The sequence below is a fragment of the Equus przewalskii genome, chromosome 10, assembly GCF_037783145.1.
Source record: "Equus przewalskii isolate Varuska chromosome 10, EquPr2, whole genome shotgun sequence".
Lineage (NCBI taxonomy): Eukaryota > Metazoa > Chordata > Mammalia > Perissodactyla > Equidae > Equus > Equus przewalskii.
This window is the reverse complement of record NC_091840.1, coordinates 2,626,279-2,646,738: the sequence shown is the minus strand read 5'-3', so window position 1 is coordinate 2,646,738 and position 20,460 is coordinate 2,626,279. Positions and strand designations below refer to the sequence as shown.

The window sequence follows — 20,460 nt, the reverse complement described above, 5'->3', positions numbered from 1 at the left end:
ATATTTTTGTTACTTCCAAAAATTTTGCAATGCACATGATAAAATTAGATTTTACAAAATTTTTTTCTCATAGGTTTTCTTTTTCCCCTCCTTTGCCCCGAAAATAAAAAGGGATGTTACTTCACATGATTCAAAAAATGCACACCGAGAGGCCATCCCTGACGCCCCAGTGGTTAAGTTCAGCACGACCCGCTTCGGCTGCCTGGGTGCGTTTCCCAGGTGCAGACCTACAGCGCTCGCTCTGTTAGCGGTCATACTGTGCTTGGCAGTCCACGTACTAAAAAACAGAGGAAGATTGGCACGGATGTTAGCTCAGGGCAAATATTCCTCGAGGGGGAAAAATCGACACTGAGACCTACGACGATATTCTTTATCCTTCTTTCATTCTCCACAGTCACACTGTGGAAATTTTGGAAGGTTGGGGACTTGCATATTAAAAGAATAATATCCTTTTCTTTCTGATTCTTTGTTCCCTAGGATTCAATACATGAGAGGAATAGTGCTTTCTCCGTAAGTGAGGAATCGAAATACCTAAGAGAAGAAGGCCATTTCCTCGAGACTTACTTGGCAGGGAGACGCGGCCGAAAACCTGCTAAGGAGGCTTCAGTTGAATACCTGCAGGAGACGGCCAGGATCCGCCTCTGTCTTGACAGGGCGTCTGACTTCCTCTCTGAGCTTCAGGAAGGATCAGGCAGGTCTTCATCCGTCCCTTTCTTTACCCCAGGCTAAGAGGCTCCGGTATTTATAAATTCAGGCGGTATGGGAAACTAGTTCTCAGAATAATACTGGTCTGTACCATGTCTCTTCTTCTAATTAGTTTTTTACATGAATTCCTGAAGAGCGGGCCTCATGCTTTCTAACTAGCTTTGCACCTAGACAAATACTCTTGGCCTCAGTCACTCACCCCTTTCTCACTGGATTTGCAGAGATGGCTGAGGAGAAGCGACGCTATCTGCGGCAGGTCGAACGCTTCTGTACCCAGGTGAAGAATGACTGGTACCGCGTGTACCTGGTGAGGAAGCTCACCAGCCAACAAGGCATGGAGTTTGTGCAGAGCCTCTCCAAACAGGGCCATCCAGCCCAGTGGGTGTTTCCCGAGGAAGTCATCTCACAGCAGGTGAGAAGCACTGTCCCTGGCAACCCTGAGGTGCTATCACCCCTCTTCCTGCACAGCAGCCCCCCGCCCCAACAATGAGTACTGCTGCTCCTCTGTCCCTCCCACCCTGGCCTCCTCCCATGCCCACTGAGGAAAATGCATGCATCTGGTCTGCTCCTTGGTGTCTGCTTCAGTTAATTTGACCCAGCTTGTGATGTTTGCATAGCCTGCCAGAGGGAAAATATGTGTGTGTTTCTGGCTTCTCATCTACCTGCAAAGCTTACTTAGGGATCACTCGTGATCAGATTTGACACAGGGAAAGCAAGAGAACATTTCTGTCTTTTGCTTTCAGCAAATTAAAAGTAATTCAGCTTGCAGAATAAGTCCTTTTTATACTTGGCAGGCAGAGATGGGAAAGAACAAGAACTAAGGATAAAAGAATTGTAGTAATGGGGCTGGCCCAGTGGTGTAGCAGTTAAGTTTGCACACTCTGCTTTGGCAGCCTGGGGTTTGCTGGTTTGGATCCCAGGCACGAACCTACACACTGCTCATCAAGCCATGCAGCGTCCCACATATAAAATAGAAGAAGATAGGCACAGATGTTAGCTAGGGCCAATGTTCCTCAGCAAAAAGTGGAGGATTGGCGGCAGCTGTTAGCTCAGGGCTAATCTTCCTCAACAACAAGAATTGTAGTAAGGCCAGCCCTGGTGGCCTAGTGGTTAAGTTCGGCATCCTCTGCTTTGGCAGCCCAGGTTCGGTTCCTGGGCGCAGACCTACACCACTCATCTGTCAGTGGCCATGTTGTAGCAGTGGCTCACATACAAAAAGAGGAAGATTGGCATAGATGTTAGCTCAGAGCAAATCTTCCTCAGCAAAAAGAAAAAGAAGGAAAAGAATTGCAGTAATTCTGGCTTCAGGGCCTCTCAGTGGTCCTTTACTACTGCTCAGAAGTGAAGAAATTCTTACTGTCTGGGGGTTGCAAAAATGGCACTAAAAATCCAACTACCAGTCGGGTCCTGGAGTTGACATAGTTGAAGTCAGCTGGCCTGTGGCTCTGCTTTGAGTGGAGGAAGAAAGCAGCTACGAGGTTAGCGCTGCCTCCTCCTGCCCAGGATTTTCATCCACTGCCCCCCTTCATCTCGTGAGGAGGAGGTGCTTCCCAGACAAGCACTGGACTGTCATGACTTGGGCCGGACCAGGGGATCCCCATTCAGCCATCTTTAAACCTCTAACGATCGCCTGGTTCCTTTACCTGTCAAGATAGTTCTTTGCTAAGAAACCTTCGCCCCACCGTCCGCACTGTGATTAACCCTGTCTTCCTGGGGTTGCAGAAGGATCATCCAGGCCAGATGGATCGATACCTGGTGCATGGTGAGGAATATAAGGCTCTTCGCGATGCCATGGGCAAAACCATCCTCGAGTGCAAGCCCCTGGCTATTGTGACTGCTCTGAAGGTAGGACGGGCTCAGGCTCCTCTCTAGACAAAATGGCACCTCTCCGAGCCTGTGTCTTTCCTTCTTTACGTCAAACGATGCGGTGGAAGAGGCCCCACAGAGTGACATGCTACACGCGTCAGAAGTCATGCCCCTGGCCTCCACTGGCACAGCTGGGTGAAACAAGAGGGCCACAGCGGAGCTGGGCTGACAGATTTTCTTAGTCTTGCCAGCCTGCCAAGGCCATGAGATGCTCCCTTTTGATGCTTATTTCCATCATGTCCTTTGAGACCCTGCTGAAATATCACTTTTTCTGAGATTACTCTGATGCGGGATGAGTTGGCACAATTAGCAAAATTCCTATCTATGTATGTTCATAATTCCTCTGTGTGCTGACGTGTGTATTTATTTTACGAAAGATGCAGGGTTTTTCAAGTGTTCTAGTGTCGTTTCCTTTTTCAGTCTGTTTACCCTGGCATAGTGGCAGGAAAAGAGGAACAAGAACATCTTATCTCTGCTCAGGAAGTTTCTAGGACCAGTGAAGTAGTCAGCAAGAGAACAGGTGGTGGTTCTGTACTTCTGTCGTAGGCCATCTGATAAGTATTCACTGAGTTTAATGTGAGAATAGTCTATGAACTTTGTAGTCTCAGAGTTGTTTGCCAGAAGATGGTCCTTGAGATACAGGGTCCCAGGCATCCTGGGTCTTAGAAAGGCTCCCTCCCCCTCCTCGTGGCTGCAGGGCTGACCCACATTCTGTGTTCACACACGAATCACTCAGGACTCTGGCCCTTAGATCCATCTGCATAAGTTTTCAAAGTCTTACTTTAAATCCTTGCTTTTTCAGGCCTGCAGGAACTCTGAAACTCGACAGGCAGTTCACTTACTCTTAGCCCTTTATAGAGAGGTCACTATTTTGTACAGGTCCCAGAATGCAAACCTCCATCCTAAGCCAGAGGTGAGTATCAATGTTCAGCCTCGTGTTCATAGTCTTTTTATTTGGGGGGACTTTTTTGAATAGAACTAAAAGTTACGAATTATGCCCATAATTTTTATCTTGGATGAGGGTTTTCAACCTTATGTGGAGGCACTGCTTCCTGTTTCACCCAAACCTTTTGGAATTACGGTTAAAACTAAAGTCAAGAACAAAAGGTAACGTTTACCAAACTAGAATATTAAAATGAGTGCTTGGGAGTGTGGTTGCTGTTTTTATAGATGAGAATTCTCTTCTCTGGATAATTTCCCCTCAAATGGTGATAATTTAACCCTTATTTACTTTGATATTCATATGTATTTGGTATCAAAATGTATAACTAACATAAGAACAAACTTTTAGATTCACATAATATTCTTCTCTGGTGCACTTTAATATTGAAAATGTTTTTGCCTGTCAGCAATGTGAGGCTGTGAACAAGTTCATCGAGGGAAGCAAGATCCTCTCTCCTCCTCATGTCAGACATTTTGCAACATCCCTGGTGACCAATACTCTTCCACTCCTGAGGACGGGTTCCAGGGACGGCGGCCTTGAAGGGACAGTGACAGAAATAGCTATTCATGCTGCAACCGTCCTTCTCTGTGGACAAAACAAAGTCTTGGAACCCCTAAAGAATTTGGCCTTCTCCCCAGCCAACATGGCGGTAAGACTGGAGTGTGACTACACCAGCTTTTACAGCGAACGCTTGAAGAATTTGTCACTAAAGAGCCCGATCCTGTACCTTGGAAACTGCTGAAGCTGTTTATTTTCTAGATCTTCTGTCTTCCTCTGTCTCACTTGATCGTTTAGCTCTGAGTCATGGTGAAAGCTTGCCCTACTCTTTGTTGTTACAGAGAGCTGTCCTATTTCCTTCCTAGAGAGCTTTTGAGGGCAAGAAAAAGGAAAATCAAGTTCACTTTCTTACTGTAGGACTCTTGCTGAACACAGCAGCCAACCCATATGCTCACTTCTCTAAAGCTGTCTCCGTTTTTTTGGTTTTTCAGAATGCTTTTCTTCCAACAATGCCTGAAGACTTGCTGGCTCAAGCTAGGGGTTGGAGGGGTCTGGAAGGTGTCCGCTGGTACAGTAAGTATTGGTGTCTGAGATGGAATCACACAAGCTTTGAAGAGCATCCTAAAGCCCCGGGAAACACTGGGTTAGAGTTGGGGTCCAGGTGGCTTGTGCTTGAAGGTCCCAGAGTGCCTGCCTACTGCTGTTGGTGCCTTTGCAGAACACAAATGGCTTGAAGGGAATGGCGCTTTGCTGACTGTAGATGATGCGAATCATTCCGTTCTTAGTCCTGGGGAAAGGACGCACCTCTCGTCCCTGGAATAGGCCACTTTGCGAGAAAGGGGACTGGGAACCACATCAGAGGCTCAGTCAAGGGTCAGCTCACAATCCAATGAAGTTTTTGACTCAAAGATAGTTCTTTTTTGAAACATAATAATATAACGCACGACTTGAGTAAGTAATCTTTTTAAACTAGTTTTAAAAGTTGTTGTAAAACATAGTCATGGCAAAAAATAAAAACAAAAACCCAGCCAAGAGAGTAGAGGGATATAAAATACTATACCCCCGGCCTCCAAAAGTAATCCCTGGTGTGAGCTTGTAATCCAGTTTCTCTTGGCTTTGTACAATTAAACCCAGAGACTTTTTTCACTAACAACAACACGTATTTGCTGAGTTCCTGGGATGTGTCAAATAACTAATAACTAAGCTAACAGAGCAGTTCAGGATTTCTGGTAGCGTGCTTGGGGTGTTTACTCGACGTCATGTTTTGGTCAGGCCAGAGAGGAGAGAGCTAGCTTTCCCTTTTAAGCGTGGGTGGTTAGGAGAAAGCTCACCAGCCAATGTGTGTCCTGTTCTTTTAACAGCGTGTCCCAACGGTCACCCGTGCTCTGTAGGAGAGGTGAGTCTTGGTATTTGGGGGGTTCAAAATGTGTGTTCCTCTGGGTCTGAGGAGAGGGGGGCATAGAGGATGAGGATAATGAGGGTATTGACCTTCTAGGAGAACACAGACTCATTTTGAGGATGGTTCTAGGTGTCCAACTAAACATCTAAATGGTGCTAAGGGTTTCCAGCCGGAGTTTCTCAACCTCAGCACCGGGGACATAACTCTTTATTGCGGGGCTGTTGTGGGCACTGTAGGACGTTCAGCATCCCTGGCCTCAGCTCACCTGACGCCAGGAGCACCCCATCTACCCCAGTGTAACAACGACAAATGTCCAGACATTGCCAAATGTCCCCTGGGAGATAGCGCTTCTGCTGGTTAGGAACCACTGCTAGCCATCCTTCCTGGCCACTGCAGTGTGGGATCAGGGACACGTGTCTTTTATGATGGCAAAGTCTTGAGTAGAGCGTGGGCTGGATTACTAGCCCAGAGAGGAGATGCGGCCTAGATGACAAAGGACAGGAAAAAGACTCCTAGCTTGCAAGCCCTTGGAACCTGTGTATTATCCATCTCTGAATCCCAAAGCACCTAGGCAGAGCCCTTCATAGTGTCGTCTGTACTTGCTCAGCAACAGGCTGTTGAATTGAACTGAAAAATGTTATTTAATAAAGTAAGGAAGAGATGTAGAGGAAAAAACTGATATATACCCTTCATCTTTTGGAGCTTCACTCTCTTCCTTGTCCCTGAAATGAGACTGAAATAGATTCTTCCCAAGATAACTGCTCCCAGCTCTGAAATTCTGTGGTCTGGGAATGTGAGTTTGGTTTGGTCTGTTACAGGCTGTGATTCCCGGTGTACAGAAGCACACAATCGGATTTTGAAAGATGAGCCTTTGGAAGTAGTAGATCATATGGTTACTTTTCTTTAAAAAAAAAAAGCCCACGTGGAGTGAAAGCAGTCAGTTTGGAAGCTACTGTGGTATTCCTTGTGTTGGAGACTAACACCTGACACTAGAGACTAGTGTGAGAGATGGGGAACGGAAAGCAGTGACGGACATGCAAAGGGAAGACTGAGTTTTATATATTTGTCTATAAAGTGTCTACTTGGGAATAAAACTTAAATTGTCTCTCCTGTTTAAAAAAAAAGTCCAAATTTGCGTGGAGCATCCGCCCTGTCTCCCACGGCTCCTGCAGCCCCACCTGCAGTGTGCATCCACTAGGATGAGCGAGCCTAGTGGCCTCCACTGCCACCTGTGGAAAGGAAGTGTTCATTTGCAGGATGGCATTTGTGCATAAAATGATCCTGGCTCCAAAACTGAGCTCAGGTCCCATTTGTCTTTATCCTAGTGTGGCATGCCAATGGAACAGAGCTCCTGTGTTGACTGTGGTGCTCCAATTGGAGGGATTAATCACAGACCAAAGGATGGATTCCAAATGATCCAGTATGTAAGACTGGCTTTCCTTTCTAAGTAGTCAAACTATGGGCTTTGGGGCTGTTTCTATTCCAGCTGATAAACTGATACTAAATGTGGTATCAATTACTATATCATATTTGGACCTGTGTCACATTGGATATCAGTGCCAAGGTCCCTGTATTCATACGACAGTGAGGGGTTTGATCTGTCATTGGCTAACTGGCTTTAAATACAAAGCAGACTACACATTAGTACTTATTGTTATGAATACATATTAATTCAGGTGTCTTCCAGTTGGGTCTTGGGCACACTCCCTGCAGAATGTGCTTGACATAAGCAGGTGACCTAATTCAGGGGGACAAATAAGTCTACAAAACCAAAGACTGTGCATTTGTCTATCTGAGCAGATGCCGTCTCACTTATAAATTTTCTCAGCTTCCTCTTTTTTTGAGAAAAGTGAGGGAGACATGGTCAATCTTATCAAATATTTCAGAATCCAGATACAGATCTGGTCTCATAATCCCAAACTTGCTCATGAGACAGGCGTGGTCATCAATGTTTCCTTCAGATAAGAGCTGGGACCTCTCCCGGTCATCATACATCCTGGCTATTCCAGTGCAGTCACAATTTAAAATATTCTAACCTGTTGTCTCCATAAATTATCAGAATGTCCTAAAATCTCCAGTATTTTTGCAACTGTACATATCTGTCCTTCTACACTTCCCGTCTGGGTGTCAGACGGATCCTTGGCTGGACCTTGGGTACCGGTTTCTGACTCGGGAGAATGAGAACAGTGTGCACACATCCCCATGTCTATGTCAACTCTCCCAACTCCATCTTCCGCCTGCCTGCCCCTCTCCCCACGCTGGTTTCAGTGGAAGGAGCAGGTCCAGACCCCATCCTGACACACGGCCCAAGGATAGCATAGCCACTTACTTCAGCCACTTCACGCTGAGAATGCCGTGGGCTTTTGGTCAGCCAGAAAGGTGAATCTATAAAGAAAAAGATTCTTAGGAAAGTGGTCTTGGCCTAGTAGAATAAGAAAGACTTTTAACATTGGTTTCTTCAAAACTAGTCTCCAGGTCCTGGGAGTCTCAAGTGTGCCTGAGAGCTGAGAAGAGATGATTGTCTTCGTCTTCACGTTGTCTTCTCTTGTCCTTTCCAGAAACAGCATAGACAGAACTCAGACTGGCCACGTGCTGGGAAACCCACCACCCAGAGGCGAGGCGGTGGTATCTGACCGAGAGCTTTCTCCAGTGGCCTTCCTTCTCATCCGGTTACTCACTCATCTGGCTCTGCTTTTGGGAGCTGCCCAGAGTCCTCAGGTAGAGCATGGTGCTGCCAAACTGTGGATTTCGTTACAAGAGTGATGACCTGCTCTAGTGTTTTCACATAAGTCCTGTAGTCTAAAAAGTCCTAGCCACCTCCTGTAGATTTTGAGTATGTCATTGTTACCTAATCCACAAAGTAATATAAAATTTACAACTCCTAATTTTTCCCGCTATTATGGGGGAACTACTCGTCAGACAATAGCAAATCCATTTTAAATGAACAACTCTATGTCTTTGGTCCGCACCTGGGAGCAGAGAGCTGACAGAATCTTGACTTTGCCTATGTCTTCGCTGTAGCTCTAGGGAAGAAAGAAAGAGCAAACTGCATTTCCTCTAAGCTAATTAACCATGGTAGCAAGAAGTTCCGGCTTTGAGAATTCTTCCTTTCACTCTGACGGTGTCAAAGGCCATCACTTCCGGCCTCTCACTTGGCCTCTGCTGTTGGAACTGCACTCCTGTGACTCATGTTAGAGACCGTCTTCTGACGGGCCGCTGGCTTTTCCCTCCTTGTGGCCTCCACTCAACTCAGCATCTCCTCTACAAACAAGATCTTGTTTGACCTCTGTCTCGTTGCCCCCGTAGGCTCTGAGCAACATCATTAAGCCTGCAGTGATGGATCCCAGAGGGTTTCTGTGGCAGCATGTCGAGAGAGACCTGGAGCAGCTAACCAAGACACTGGGGAGGAGCGCCGACGAGACGGCCAGTGTGGTGCACCTGGTCCTGTGCAGCCTTCTCAGGGAGCAGCGCCCCCTCTCCTGCCGGAGTAAGGAAATGGGGGAGGCAGGGCCAGCAGGGGTCATGGAGCGTAGTTGCAAAGAAAGCAGGTCACTCCAGAGGGAGATCAGGGATGGCGTGTGGAAGGTGACGGCACGGGCAGAGCAGCAGGAAGAAGTGTACTTGCAGATGGAAGAGCCTGCTCTGTCCTTTCCATGTTCCCCTGCTGGGTCAAGACCTGCAGTATTCGAGGTCGTTTGCACAGAGGTGTGAAATGCGTGTGTACGTGGGGAGGCTTGGCAGTTTCCAGGTCAGCCTCATAGGGAATTCACCCTGTGTGGGAACATGGATCGTCCGAGACAGGCGATGCGAGTCAGTGAATCCTCACCATCAGAGACTGAGGTTTGGTAAGCACTCAGAACATGTTCTCCTTGGACATCTGTCCTGTTTTTGGGGTGAAGCTTCTGCTTTCCCTAAAAATATCACAGTCATAGGCTGACTTACTATGTCACGTTCATTGAACTAATTTTCCTATTTTAAAAATTTGAATCTGGGGGCTGGCCCCGTGGCTGAGTGGTTAAGTTCGTGCACTCTGCTTTGGCAGCCCAGGGTTTCACCAGTTCGAATCCTGGGCGCGGACATGGCACTGCTCATCAAGCCATGCTGAGGCGGCATCCCACATGCCACAACTAGAAGGACCCACAATTAAAAATACACAAATATGAACCGGGGGGCTTTGGGGAGAAAAAGGAAAAATAAAATCTTAAAAAAAAACAAAAACAAAAACTTGAATCCAGGGGCTGGCCCCGTGGCCGAGTGGTTAAGTTCACACGCTCCGCTGCAGGCGGCCCAGTGTTTCGTTGGTTCGAATCCTGGGCGTGGACACGGCACTGCTCATCAAACCACGCTGAGGCAGTGTCCCACATGCCACAACTAGAAGGACCTACAACAAAGAATATACAACTACGTACCGGGGGGCTTTGGGGAGAAAAAGAAAAAAAATAAAATTTTTTAAAAAAAAAATTTAAAAAAAAACAAACTTGAATCCATACAGAAAGGAAAGTTCTGAAAGACACCTTAGTACAATAGTGATCTCTGAGTGGTGGAATTGAGTGATTTTATATTCTTTTTGCTTATCTGCAAAAATCTTTTAAAATTACCATTGTAATGATAATGTTATTTAAAATAATAATAGCAGCAATTAAAAGTCCTGCCACAGGACCAGAAAATCCATTCTTACTTAGTTGCTACTTTGTCAGAAACCAACATCAGTATATATTTTTCCATTTAGCAAAATCTGATTTTGTTTTAAGCTTCTCGTCCTAGTGTGATTTCAAACTAGGGGAGCTCACCCAGGATCATACTGAGCAAATGACCAAATTCTAGAAGCATGCTGGCCATTTCCACAGCCCCTTGCCCCGCAGAAGCGTCTGCAGGGTCCTGCTTCATGTGTGAGCTCAGGTGGCAGCAGCTGATGCGGCTGATGGTGGCACTGGCCACTGTTATTTTGCTCCTAGGCTTCTGACTCAAAGTACTCTCCTTTTGGTAATTTTGTTCAAAATGGTTTTAAGATGACAATTAGTGGGCCACATGGAGATGGAAGTAAAGGCTTCACAAAGATCAAGGGGTTGGCGGTAGCAGCAGGAACCATTTTAAAATACTGAGGTTAACTGAGAAGGATATACCCTCCGACAAGGAGCATTATTTTGGCTGAATATTTGTTTACTGTTTACTGTCTGTAGACTGCTGTGGGTTTTTCTCCTTGCGTAACCTACACATTTTTCTTTGTAGGACCCTTAAATTTTGATGCAGAATTGTCAACCAAAGAAAAGAGAAACAACTGGGAAAAGCTTGTTGAGGCTCTTATTTTACCTGAACTAGAGGTGAGTGACGCGTGACGACAGCTGCTGAGTACTTCATCTGAGGGAGTGCAGGCGGGTGTTTCTCCTGAGCGCCCTGGCCGGTGTCCCTTAAGGAGGTGTTGTCGAAGCCTTGGGCTAAGCCTCAGATTTCGGCGTTCTCCACCCACGTCACCCACCCTCCCGCAGTGCCCCAGTCTCTCCCCTCCTGAGGCAGTCGGGGAGTCCAGAGAGTGCAGGCAGTGGCCTTCTCTCCATACCTTCTTACAGCAGATTGTGAGAGCAAGAGGCAGAGAAATAAGCTGTCACGTAGATGCCCACCTAAATGTATTAATAGTCATAGGTTAATTCTCCTCTGTCAGATCAGGATATTTCTGAGAGTAAGCCCATCAGGAAATAAAAGTCAGTAAGTAAAAGAATGGGAATGAAATAGAGGTCTCTGAGTCTCATTCTTCTTGGGGAGACATAAACCTACAAACAAGGAGCATGCAAATTATGATAAAAGTTAGCAAACGTGCTAAAATGAGGAGGGCAGCCTCCCTAATTCACCTGCTGGTAAAGTCCCCGTCTGTTAGCAGTTACCGTATGTCCAGAATCCTGTATCATTTTCTTCCCCTAGCATCTGGATAAAACCCTCCTGACTGTGAATACACTAATCAGCCAAGATGAGCGGATCAGCTCCAACCCTGTGGCCAAAATTATATACAGTGACCCGGTGGCCTTCCTGCCCCACCTGCCCCAGAATAGCATGGTTCACTGCTCCAAGATGTGGAGCTGCAGGAAAAGAGTCAGCGTTGAGTACCTCCAGCACATCGTGGAGCAGAAAAACGGCAAAGAAACAGTGCCCATCCTCTGGAAGTTCCTCCAGAAGGTAAGGCCACCTCACCGTGACCGCCTGCCTGGATGTCCCCTGCGGACCTGAAGGCCCCGGCTCTGATTTGGTCTGATCGTTCGTAAAGACAGGACATCTAACAGACTGCTTCTGTGCTTTAGAGTGTCTGTAGCAGAAGGCTCAGGGAGAGAGTAGAGATCTTCATACACATCAAACTGTGCAGGTCATTTGAGGCATAAAGTCACAGATGAGTTGGAATTAGCAGGAATCTGTAAAGAACTTGAGGGCCCCAGGGAGGATCTCCCCAGTCAGTCAACAGGAAGGAGTAGAATAAAAACCTTTCCTGGCCATATCCATTCATCTTCATCCCCCGGTGCCTGGAGCACTTGGGCATCAGTGAACCCTTCGGGCTCAGCCTGAAGAAGGGCGAGTGAGCGAGCAGTGGTGGTGGTGGGAGTGGAGGGTCGGGGAGCAGTCCAGACTGTCGGTTAGAACCAGAAATACACACTGTGTCTAACTTTAATCCATTTGAACTTTTATTTTCTATAATAGATTTTCTAATCATTTTCCTCTGTGGACCAGTATTTGCAGTCTGGCAAGAAGTAGGATGATTCAGAAATTTCTGTTGGTCAGTTAAAGAAAATGGATTCACAGTAGGGAGGACTTCATGGTGATACTGTGATCTCTTGCTAAGGTGCACAGTTCCATCACATGGAAGGTGCTTAGGTCCTAGGTCTTCAGAACGACACCCAGGATAACGCCAAGCTTCATTGCCTGAACTCTTGGTCTTTCTGCTCTCAGCAGTTCTCTCCACACCCAGCCCATCACATGGGCCCAAGAGGGTGATTTCCTTGATCAGCTTCATCACATTTGCTGTGTCAGCCCCATGGGGGCAGAGACTCTGTCTAGTTCATGCCTCCATCCCTAGGGTATAGAACAGTGGCTAAACATATTGCAGGCAGGCAATAGGTACTTGCTGAAAGGATGGTCTAGCCTTTTCCCCATTTTCAAGTACCGTGATGTGTCATCATATAAAATGGCACAGTGACCAGATTAAACTCTAAATACAGGTCCTGAGCCAGCCTCAAAGTCTGTTTCCCCAATAACATTTTCTAGGTAAATTAAAGAGTGTCACTGAGTGGTCTTCCCTTCTCCAGGAAGCAGAACTGAGACTGGTGAAATTCTTGCCTGAGATCTTGGCGCTGCAAAGAGATCTAGTGAAACGATTCCAGAATGTTTCCGAAGTTGAATACAACTCCATCCGAGGTTTTATTGGAAGTCACGATGCAGGTATGACTCGGCTCTCATCAGAGACCAGGACTTTCTGTGTCTGATGATTCGAGAGGATCACTCCTGTCGGGGGGCGGGCGCAGTCAGGGGTGGGTGCTCTGCACCCTGAGCTTTGAGCGTGAAGCCAGTGGTGCCAGGAATCCCAAACACACATTAGAGGCTTTGCTAGAGCCGAAGGCGCCTCCCTCTCTCGCTCCTCAAACTCGGCTTTAGTGCTTAGATGGCAGTTGGAACAGGTTGTGAATATGTGAAGGTGCCAACTCGGGTTCTTTGCAAAGAGCACGTAACTGTCGGTCTGACCTGGAGTGGGAGATGTTATCATACGGTTCTTGAAAAGCCTTCTGTCTGACAGATGGGTTGAAGCAGTTATTCCAGAACAGAATCACTGTCTTTCTGTCCACATGGAACAAGCTCAGGAGGTCACTTGAGACCAATGGTAAGTGTCATAGTCTCTGTTCTGAAAGCTGCTTCTCTCCATCCTAACCGACTGCCCCTCCTATTGCATGCACCATGCTATGTGCGCTGAATGCGGGATCTAAGAATCTTTTGGTGGAGGTGTCTGGGATAAATAAACCCTCGGTCCTCTTGAATCTATAAATGTGGAATAAAAGAGGAGTGGAGAACACTTGAAGCTTGTTGGGATATAAGAGAGATCTGAGGCAGGGTCTTAAGATCCTGGCAACCCTTAAGCTGGTTCCTAGCTCTGTTTGGCTGAGCCGACCTCTGCTCCTCCCCACCGCTGTGGTTGGCTCCCTGGTCTTAATGTTGTGAAAGAAACAGCATGGAGATGAGTGCCTCGCTGCTTAAGAATAACCCTGTCGTTTAAAGGTGAAATCAAGCTCCCTAAAGCCTACTGCAGCACTGACCTAGATCTGGACACCGATTTCGAGGTCATTCTGCCGCGTCGCCGGGGCCAGGGCCTCTGTTCCACCGCCTTAGTCAGCTACTTGATTAACCTGCACAATGAAATTGTCTACACAGTGGAGAAGTTCTCCAAGGAAGACAACAGGTGAGCGCACAAGCCCACAGGAGGTGGTGCCCTTTCAGCCCGGGAAGTCATTTCTGAGGTGATACAAGCAAGGTCCCAGGCCCATGAGGAGACACAAGCCAGATTCCAGCTCCTTCTCTAACAGACACTCCTTCAGCCACGCTCTCAGGTGTTCAGATCTACTCAGACTGCAGGGACGTCAAATAGGAACTGGCTCCATATAAACCAGGCCGCAAGCTCTGGGCTGGACACTGAGTGCTGCGTCTTTATGTCCCTCAGCTATTCCGTTGATGCCTCTGAGGTCACTGACCTGCATGTCATCAGTTACGAAGTGGAGCGAGACCTGACTCCGCTGATTCTCTCCAGCTGCCAGTATACTGTGGAGCAGGGCGGAGAGACCTTGCAGGAGTTCGACCTGGAGAAGATCCAGCGCCAGATCACCAGTCGGTTCCTCCAGGGCAAACCCAGGCTGACTCTCAAGGTAAGGCTGACCCCGCTGGTGTTTATTTGGTTGGCATGTCTGTTTTGCAAAAGTGGCCCTGGGTGTGGCTTTGATCACAGTGGTTTCGGAGTGAGGAGTGACCGTCTGGACCGTGTCATTCACACTGCCAAGGTCTGGGACCACTGCTCCCAGCTGCATCTCTGGGCAGAGACTCTCCTCAGCTGCTGTGCATCAGCCTCCGCACCTCGGTACTGCATGGCTGTCTTCAAGTCTTAATGGACTCACTGTCCCGATTCTCTACCACAGTTTACAGCACCACCAGCTACCCAAGAAACCCTCAGTCATCTTTTCTCCCTTCTCCTTTAGTCTCCACACACAAGCTGTCCTCTGGTACCCTTGGGTGTCCCCTATTTAACTACCACAGACCACTGCTTTAGTTCACACCATCTGTCCTTAAGTTCCACAACTGCCCTAGCTCCCAACTGGTCCCTGCCTCTGGTTTCTTCAGTCCGTAGTTCTGAAATCAGGTCTGACCCCATCACTCGCTCTTGGACAGCGTCGACCAGCATCCCACTGCACGAGGGATAAAGCCGACGCTCCCTGTGGCCTTGCCCCAGCCCTGTCTCCAGCCACTTAGCTCACTTCTCACTGCAGTGGGTCCTGTGACCTCAGGCACCAGATCATGCTCCCTCCCTTGAACACATCATGCACTCTCCTCTGTGTTCTTTCACCTGGGCTCTCCTGGTTCCTTCCAGGTCCCGTCAAAGATATTGTACTTGGGGGTATTTATTCTCCCTCCCTGCCTGTGGTTGGGCTGTGAACTGTTTGACCCTGAGGCTGTTTCTAATTCATTCTGCTATCCCTGTTGTCTAGCAGCGTGACTGCCTTCTTCATTGTCTGTGCTCAATAGTAGTTTGAATGCACAACTGGGTGGTCCTCACATACCTGTTTCCCTGGCGGTCTGCAAGCCTACAGTATCCTTCGTGACAGGATCTGCCTGGCCACCCAGGCTAGGCTGGTTCCTTGTTGTGTTACTGTTCCTGTAGACTGTTTGAACGTGGACATCACATGGCAACAGAGAGCTGCGTGCTTTGCCGGGTGATGCACTGAACAGCATGGTACTACACTTGAGTTACTGCTCAAGAGTATCCTTGTCATCTGATAGAAACTTCCACAATGGATTCAGTTAGCAAAGACTTTTTTTCTTTCTTGATTTAGGGAATACCCACTCTGGTATACAGACGTGACTGGAACTACGAACATCTCTTTATGGGCATCAGGAACAAAATGCCACAGGTGATCATGATAAACCTTCTCATCTGCACAGGGCTTTCTCTTCTTAGAGTCTCTCATCTGTATCTGGACTGTTGCACCTTCACTCCAGGCACTTGCTGTGAGCACCAGAGTTTCAGTGGCCTCGCTAAATTCCCTGATCTCAGTGCTCCTTCCAAAGGGCAAACAGGACAAGTCAGCAAAAGTTTTCGGGTTGAGCATAAACAGATTGAAATCTTGTGGTGTTAGTTTCTTAGCAATCATGTCATTACCGGGTATGCTGAGGCAAAAGGTCCAGAGGACTTATTTGTTCCTGCTCTTTTGATTCCTGTGCGTGCACATACACGTGTGCCCATATGCATCTTCACAAAGTTGTTCTGAGGATTCAGTGAGGTCATACCTATTTCCATAAAGCGTCTGGAATACCGCTGACGCTTAGGAAGCACGGCATGTTAACAGTTGTTCCTAGAGAGTTCGTCCCATCTTGTGGCCTTGGCAGTGAAGGTCAGTGCTCTTACCAGGTAGCGATGTACAGGAAGCCCCACCCATGGACTCCTGTCCTGCCTTTGATTTCCTAGAACCCCCTCCCCAACTCGGCCGTCAGCGCCATCACTGGACAGCTGCAGTCCTACAGCAATGCCTGTGAAGCTCTGTCTGTTATAGAAGTCACTTTGAGGTTTCTGAGCACGGCTGGCGGGGATCCGAACATGTCCCTGAATGTGTATATCCAAGACATGCTGCGAATGAGTGAGCAGACAGCGGTGGCTCTACAGGTGGGTCTTCTGTTAGGCCCCTCTTCAGAGGGGATCAGCATTGTCCTGCACCTTCGTCGCCCCACTCCAACTAGGAACACTACCACTCGGGGAGGACCGATCTAGGCAGCCTCTGAAGAGGAGGGGGAGGCAAGAGCCCCTCACGCAGCCAGTCCACAGTGTAAACAGAACACAGTCGGGCAGTAAAGACAGAGAGGTACTCAGAACGTAAGAATCGGGACAGTGTGCCACAGATAGGACTGGAGGACATCGGCCAGCGGCCAGCTGCATGATGTTAATGGACTCAGATGCTGCAGGACGGAGAGGATTTCAGAGATGTTTTAAAGATGAGGCAGGTGGATTAGAGCGTGGAACAGAGATGGCCTTCATAATGAGGGAAACAGAATTAGTCCAGGGCGGGAGTGAAACCAGCGCCTGCGTGGGCAGATCTCAGACGCGCTCCTAGGCAGGAATTCTCTTCCTCTTCCAGGACTTACACAGATGTCAGTTAAGACACATCATCGCCCTCTGGCAGCTCCTCTCTGCTCACAAGTCTGAACAGCTGCTGCACCTGAAGAAAGTAAGTGTGGCCCCTTCCCCTCCACCCACAGTAAGCGAGCTGCACTCTCATCCCAGGCTTCCCTGTCTCGTTTGTTCGTATTTCATTTTAGGAGCCATTTGGGGAAATCAGTTCAAAGTACAAAGTCGATCTCAGCCCAGGGGATGCTAAGCTCCTCAGCACTTTCCTGAATCAGATCAGCCTAGATGCCTTTCTCCTAGAGCTTCATGAAATGATAATCTTGAAACTGAAGAACCCCCACACCGAGCAGGATTTTAACCCCAACTGGAGGTATGGATTTACACGCCTGTTGGGCCAGGCACACACAGAAGGTTCTGCCACAGCTCCTGTGACCCTCCCTAGACAGGAAAACAACTCTTATCTTACCGCAGAATTCTGTTTCCTGCTGTCTGACCATTACCACGGCACCTGAGGACTTGCTTTTTGGGTTTTAACCTCTATTGGATTTTTTTTTTTAAAGATTGGCACCTGAGCTAACAACCGTTGCCAATCTTCTTTTTTTTTTCCCTGCTTTTTCTCCCCCAATCCTCCTAGTACATAGTTGTATATTTTCAGTTGTGGGTCCTTCTAGTTGTGGCATGTGGGACGCCGCCTCAGCATGGCCTAACGAGCAGGTGCCATGTCCGTGCCCAGGATCCAAACCGGCGAAACTCTGGGCCACTGAAGTGGAGTGCACAAACTTAACCACTCGGCCCCGGGGCCACCCTGAGCTAACATCCGTGCCCATCTTCCTCTACTTTATATGTGGGACGCCTGCCACAGCATGGCTTGCCAAGCGGTGCCATGTCCGCACCCGGGATCCGAACCGGCAAACCCGGGCCACCAATGCGGAACGTGCGAACTTAACAGCTGCACCACCGTGCTGGCCCCTCCTCCCAGGTCTTCTTGTTCCTTTATAGTTTATATTGGATGTTTGTTTTGTTAACCAGTTTATTTTTAGGTGTTGTGTAAGGTAGGGATTTAACTTTACTGTTTTTCTAAATAGATAGTTGAACTCCAGTTTTCCTCACCAATACACTTCATATTTGCTCTTTTCTTCCATTATGCTATATGGCACATACCTATATACATGTGTATTCTTTGACCTTTCCACAAGTCTTATGGACTTTTCGTGTAAAGAAAAAAGATCCCTTTCCTAGAGAACTTCTGGTCTTTGTTAATACGAAACATAAATGGAACACAAGCCTTTTTGAACGGCGAGGCTTTGTCTTTATACAGCAGATCTATTACTAGAGAGCTAGGCATCTGACTGGGCCTGACCCAGGTCAGCTCCATTCTGTGGGGTCTCTGTCTCACTGTGTGGGAAATAACAGGTATGCCCCAGGACCCCTGAATGCAGGATTCTAGTCCCAGTTCAGTAACTCAATAGTTGATTGACCTTAAGATGACCCTCAGTATTTCTCGTCTTAATGAACACTTTGGTTCTCTTGATGACTTGAAAAAGTACAATTGGTGGGTCTCCTTACATTGTATGGAAGACTGTTTTAAATGCTCTCTCTCGTTCCTTGTTTTTCAGCCTGAGAGACACTCTAGTAAGTTACATGGAAACGAAAGAGAATGAAATTCTTCCCGAAATGGAATTTCAGATCCCAGAAAACATACTGCTCTCCAATTGTGTCTCTGTGTGGAAAATGGCTGCTGAGCTCAAACGGGCTCGACAAATGAGATAGAATAATTTCCTCAGCACTGTCTCTGCCTAAGACAGGGAGAGAAGGCTGTTCCCGCCTCACTCAGGGGATGGGCTCCATCACGGACTGTCGCTTTCGTGAGTGCTGAGAAGGAAAGCTGTTGGCACAGCACTGAATTCAAGACCGAGACGTGCTGTACCGGCTGACGACGTTTTGAGAGCCAAGCCGTTTCAGGAGCATGTGTATATTGCAGAACTGTCTCGTCATGTTATGAATACTGTTCATTAGGTGGCGAGAAGTGAAGAGTACATGAAGTTGGAATAAACCACCATCCTTTACATTCCAGGGGAGACCAAAAAAGTAGCTGCTTGGCTTCACATACAGGAGCGGTCTGTGGCACAGGCTCCCAGCCTCTTAACTTCCAGGGCCCTTTTCCTCTCACTACTACACAGAGGGAGGGAAATGCAGTTATTAATTTTTGCTTCTACTTTTTTTTTTCTCATTTATATTCTGCACTCACAGAGCAGAGTCTGGCTTTCTTCTTTCTTCCATTCCTTTCAATTCTGAGTATTGGACAAATATTTTTAGGTTCCCAAGATGTGAAAAAAACGCCAGACTCCTTTTTTGTCTTCTCACAAATACAAGTCCGGGCATTCTCTGAGTGCCTAGAGGCCAAACAAGACCTCACCCAGGCCCCCTAATGAGTCACTGCCAAATTTCTAGGGTCAGAGCCAAAAAGCTGTCATTGTGAAGAGCACTAGACTAAGAGCCAGGGACACTTTGGGGTCTTAGTTACCTCATCTAGATAACGAAGGGACTGGATTGATGGCCAAATTTCCTTCCTATTCTAGTAGATTCTAAATGAAAGTTCATCAGTGTAAACTTGGATCAAAGGCCTGGTTCTAGCATTCCTGTGGGCAGTTTTTGACTGTCTAGCATTCTGCCAAATAAACATATGGTCTTAGTGTGACCTTGATTTTCCTGTGTATGACTATCTGGTCCTTTCTCTGGGTCTCAGCCCTGGCATAAAAACAGACTCAGAGAGAATATAAAACCAGTTGAGTTTCTGAAAAAGGAAAAATAGTCGACCAGCCGTGACCATGAGCTGACTTTCCCACTGTGGGCATTGTGTCATTTTTTCCCAAACCTACTTGGATAATTGTGACCTCTCTGGACTTATTCCTATTCCTAGGTATCTCAACACCCATTAGCACTGAGACAGCGATTGTTTACAAGTCAGAGGCAAACGTCTTGAACATACATTCCAAATGAGTTAATGACTCAGTCAACTTGAAATTGGGCCCGTGGGGTGCGAGCCACAAAAACAGACCATGCTTGCCAAGAGCCCCGAGGACACCGTGGCACCGCTGGAGGGAGCTGCAGAAGGGACTGCAGCCCCTTTCACTGTTGCTTTTCTACCTATGTTTGCTGGAGGGGAATACAGTGATCCAGAACCCGCAGGGACTCGCTCGATACCGTAGCCCCTTGCACTGGTAACCCATGATTGTCTGGTCATTCTGGACTACGCAAAGGCGCTCCCCCCAACATCAGCATCCTGGATTGCCTGTTCAACGGATGTGGGGGTGGGGAGTTGCTTGTTCAACTCTTCAACTTGCACTTGTAACTCCTTCGATACCTCAGAGTGGGGGCAGAGCTGGCCTGGCCAGCAGGTGCTGCTCTGGTCCCTCGCTGTGCCACACCTTAGCAGGTGGGGGTCAGGTGTCAAGCTCTTGCTGTGAATACTTTTTTTTTTTTTGGCTGGGATTTTTCCCCCCACTTTTATGAAGGTTTTTTTAATTAAGATATTTTGTTTTATATGCTACGCTTTCAAAGCCTTAATTGTCATTATCTGGCATCATCTTGTTTGTACAAAATCACCCTGGCCTAGCGCAAGCAAATGTAAATTTTATTATACTTGTCAGTCCTGTTTTAATAAACTTGAGTTTTGCTGCTAAGAATCCTTCTCTT

The 20,460-nt window shown here is 47.5% G+C and overlaps 1 protein-coding gene and 1 long non-coding RNA gene across 12 annotated transcripts in view; one reads left to right on the top strand and one right to left on the bottom strand.

Annotated features, from left to right (window-relative positions):
• The window catches only part of RNF213 (ring finger protein 213), a 115,336-nt gene extending 94,886 nt beyond the window's left edge, over positions 1-20,450 (top strand). For 10 of the 11 annotated variants that reach the window (XM_070559732.1, XM_070559724.1, XM_070559731.1 and 7 more), the window contains 21 exons: positions 478-691; positions 927-1,117; positions 2,428-2,550; positions 3,374-3,484; positions 3,921-4,163; positions 4,504-4,585; positions 5,374-5,408; positions 6,737-6,831; positions 7,970-8,129; positions 8,718-8,898; positions 10,641-10,732; positions 11,328-11,579; positions 12,698-12,830; positions 13,183-13,266; positions 13,659-13,839; positions 14,098-14,299; positions 15,479-15,556; positions 16,111-16,305; positions 16,775-16,864; positions 16,956-17,134; positions 18,381-20,450. In XM_070559732.1, the coding sequence (XP_070415833.1) occupies positions 478-691; positions 927-1,117; positions 2,428-2,550; positions 3,374-3,484; positions 3,921-4,163; positions 4,504-4,585; positions 5,374-5,408; positions 6,737-6,831; positions 7,970-8,129; positions 8,718-8,898; positions 10,641-10,732; positions 11,328-11,579; positions 12,698-12,830; positions 13,183-13,266; positions 13,659-13,839; positions 14,098-14,299; positions 15,479-15,556; positions 16,111-16,305; positions 16,775-16,864; positions 16,956-17,134; positions 18,381-18,534 (3,075 nt within the window). In that variant the 3' untranslated portion in view covers positions 18,535-20,450. Of the gene's footprint in view, positions 1-477; positions 692-926; positions 1,118-2,427; positions 2,551-3,373; positions 3,485-3,920; positions 4,164-4,503; positions 4,586-5,373; positions 5,409-6,736; positions 6,836-7,969; positions 8,130-8,717; positions 8,899-10,640; positions 10,733-11,327; positions 11,580-12,697; positions 12,831-13,182; positions 13,267-13,658; positions 13,840-14,097; positions 14,300-15,478; positions 15,557-16,110; positions 16,306-16,774; positions 16,865-16,955; positions 17,135-18,380 lie in introns of all 11 variants that reach the window. The other variant, XR_011522817.1, reaches the window with a different exon arrangement.
• LOC139073802 (uncharacterized) overlaps positions 1-20,460 on the bottom strand; it is a 42,440-nt gene that overhangs the window by 18,820 nt on the left and 3,160 nt on the right. The gene's annotated exons all lie outside the window — the stretch shown is intronic.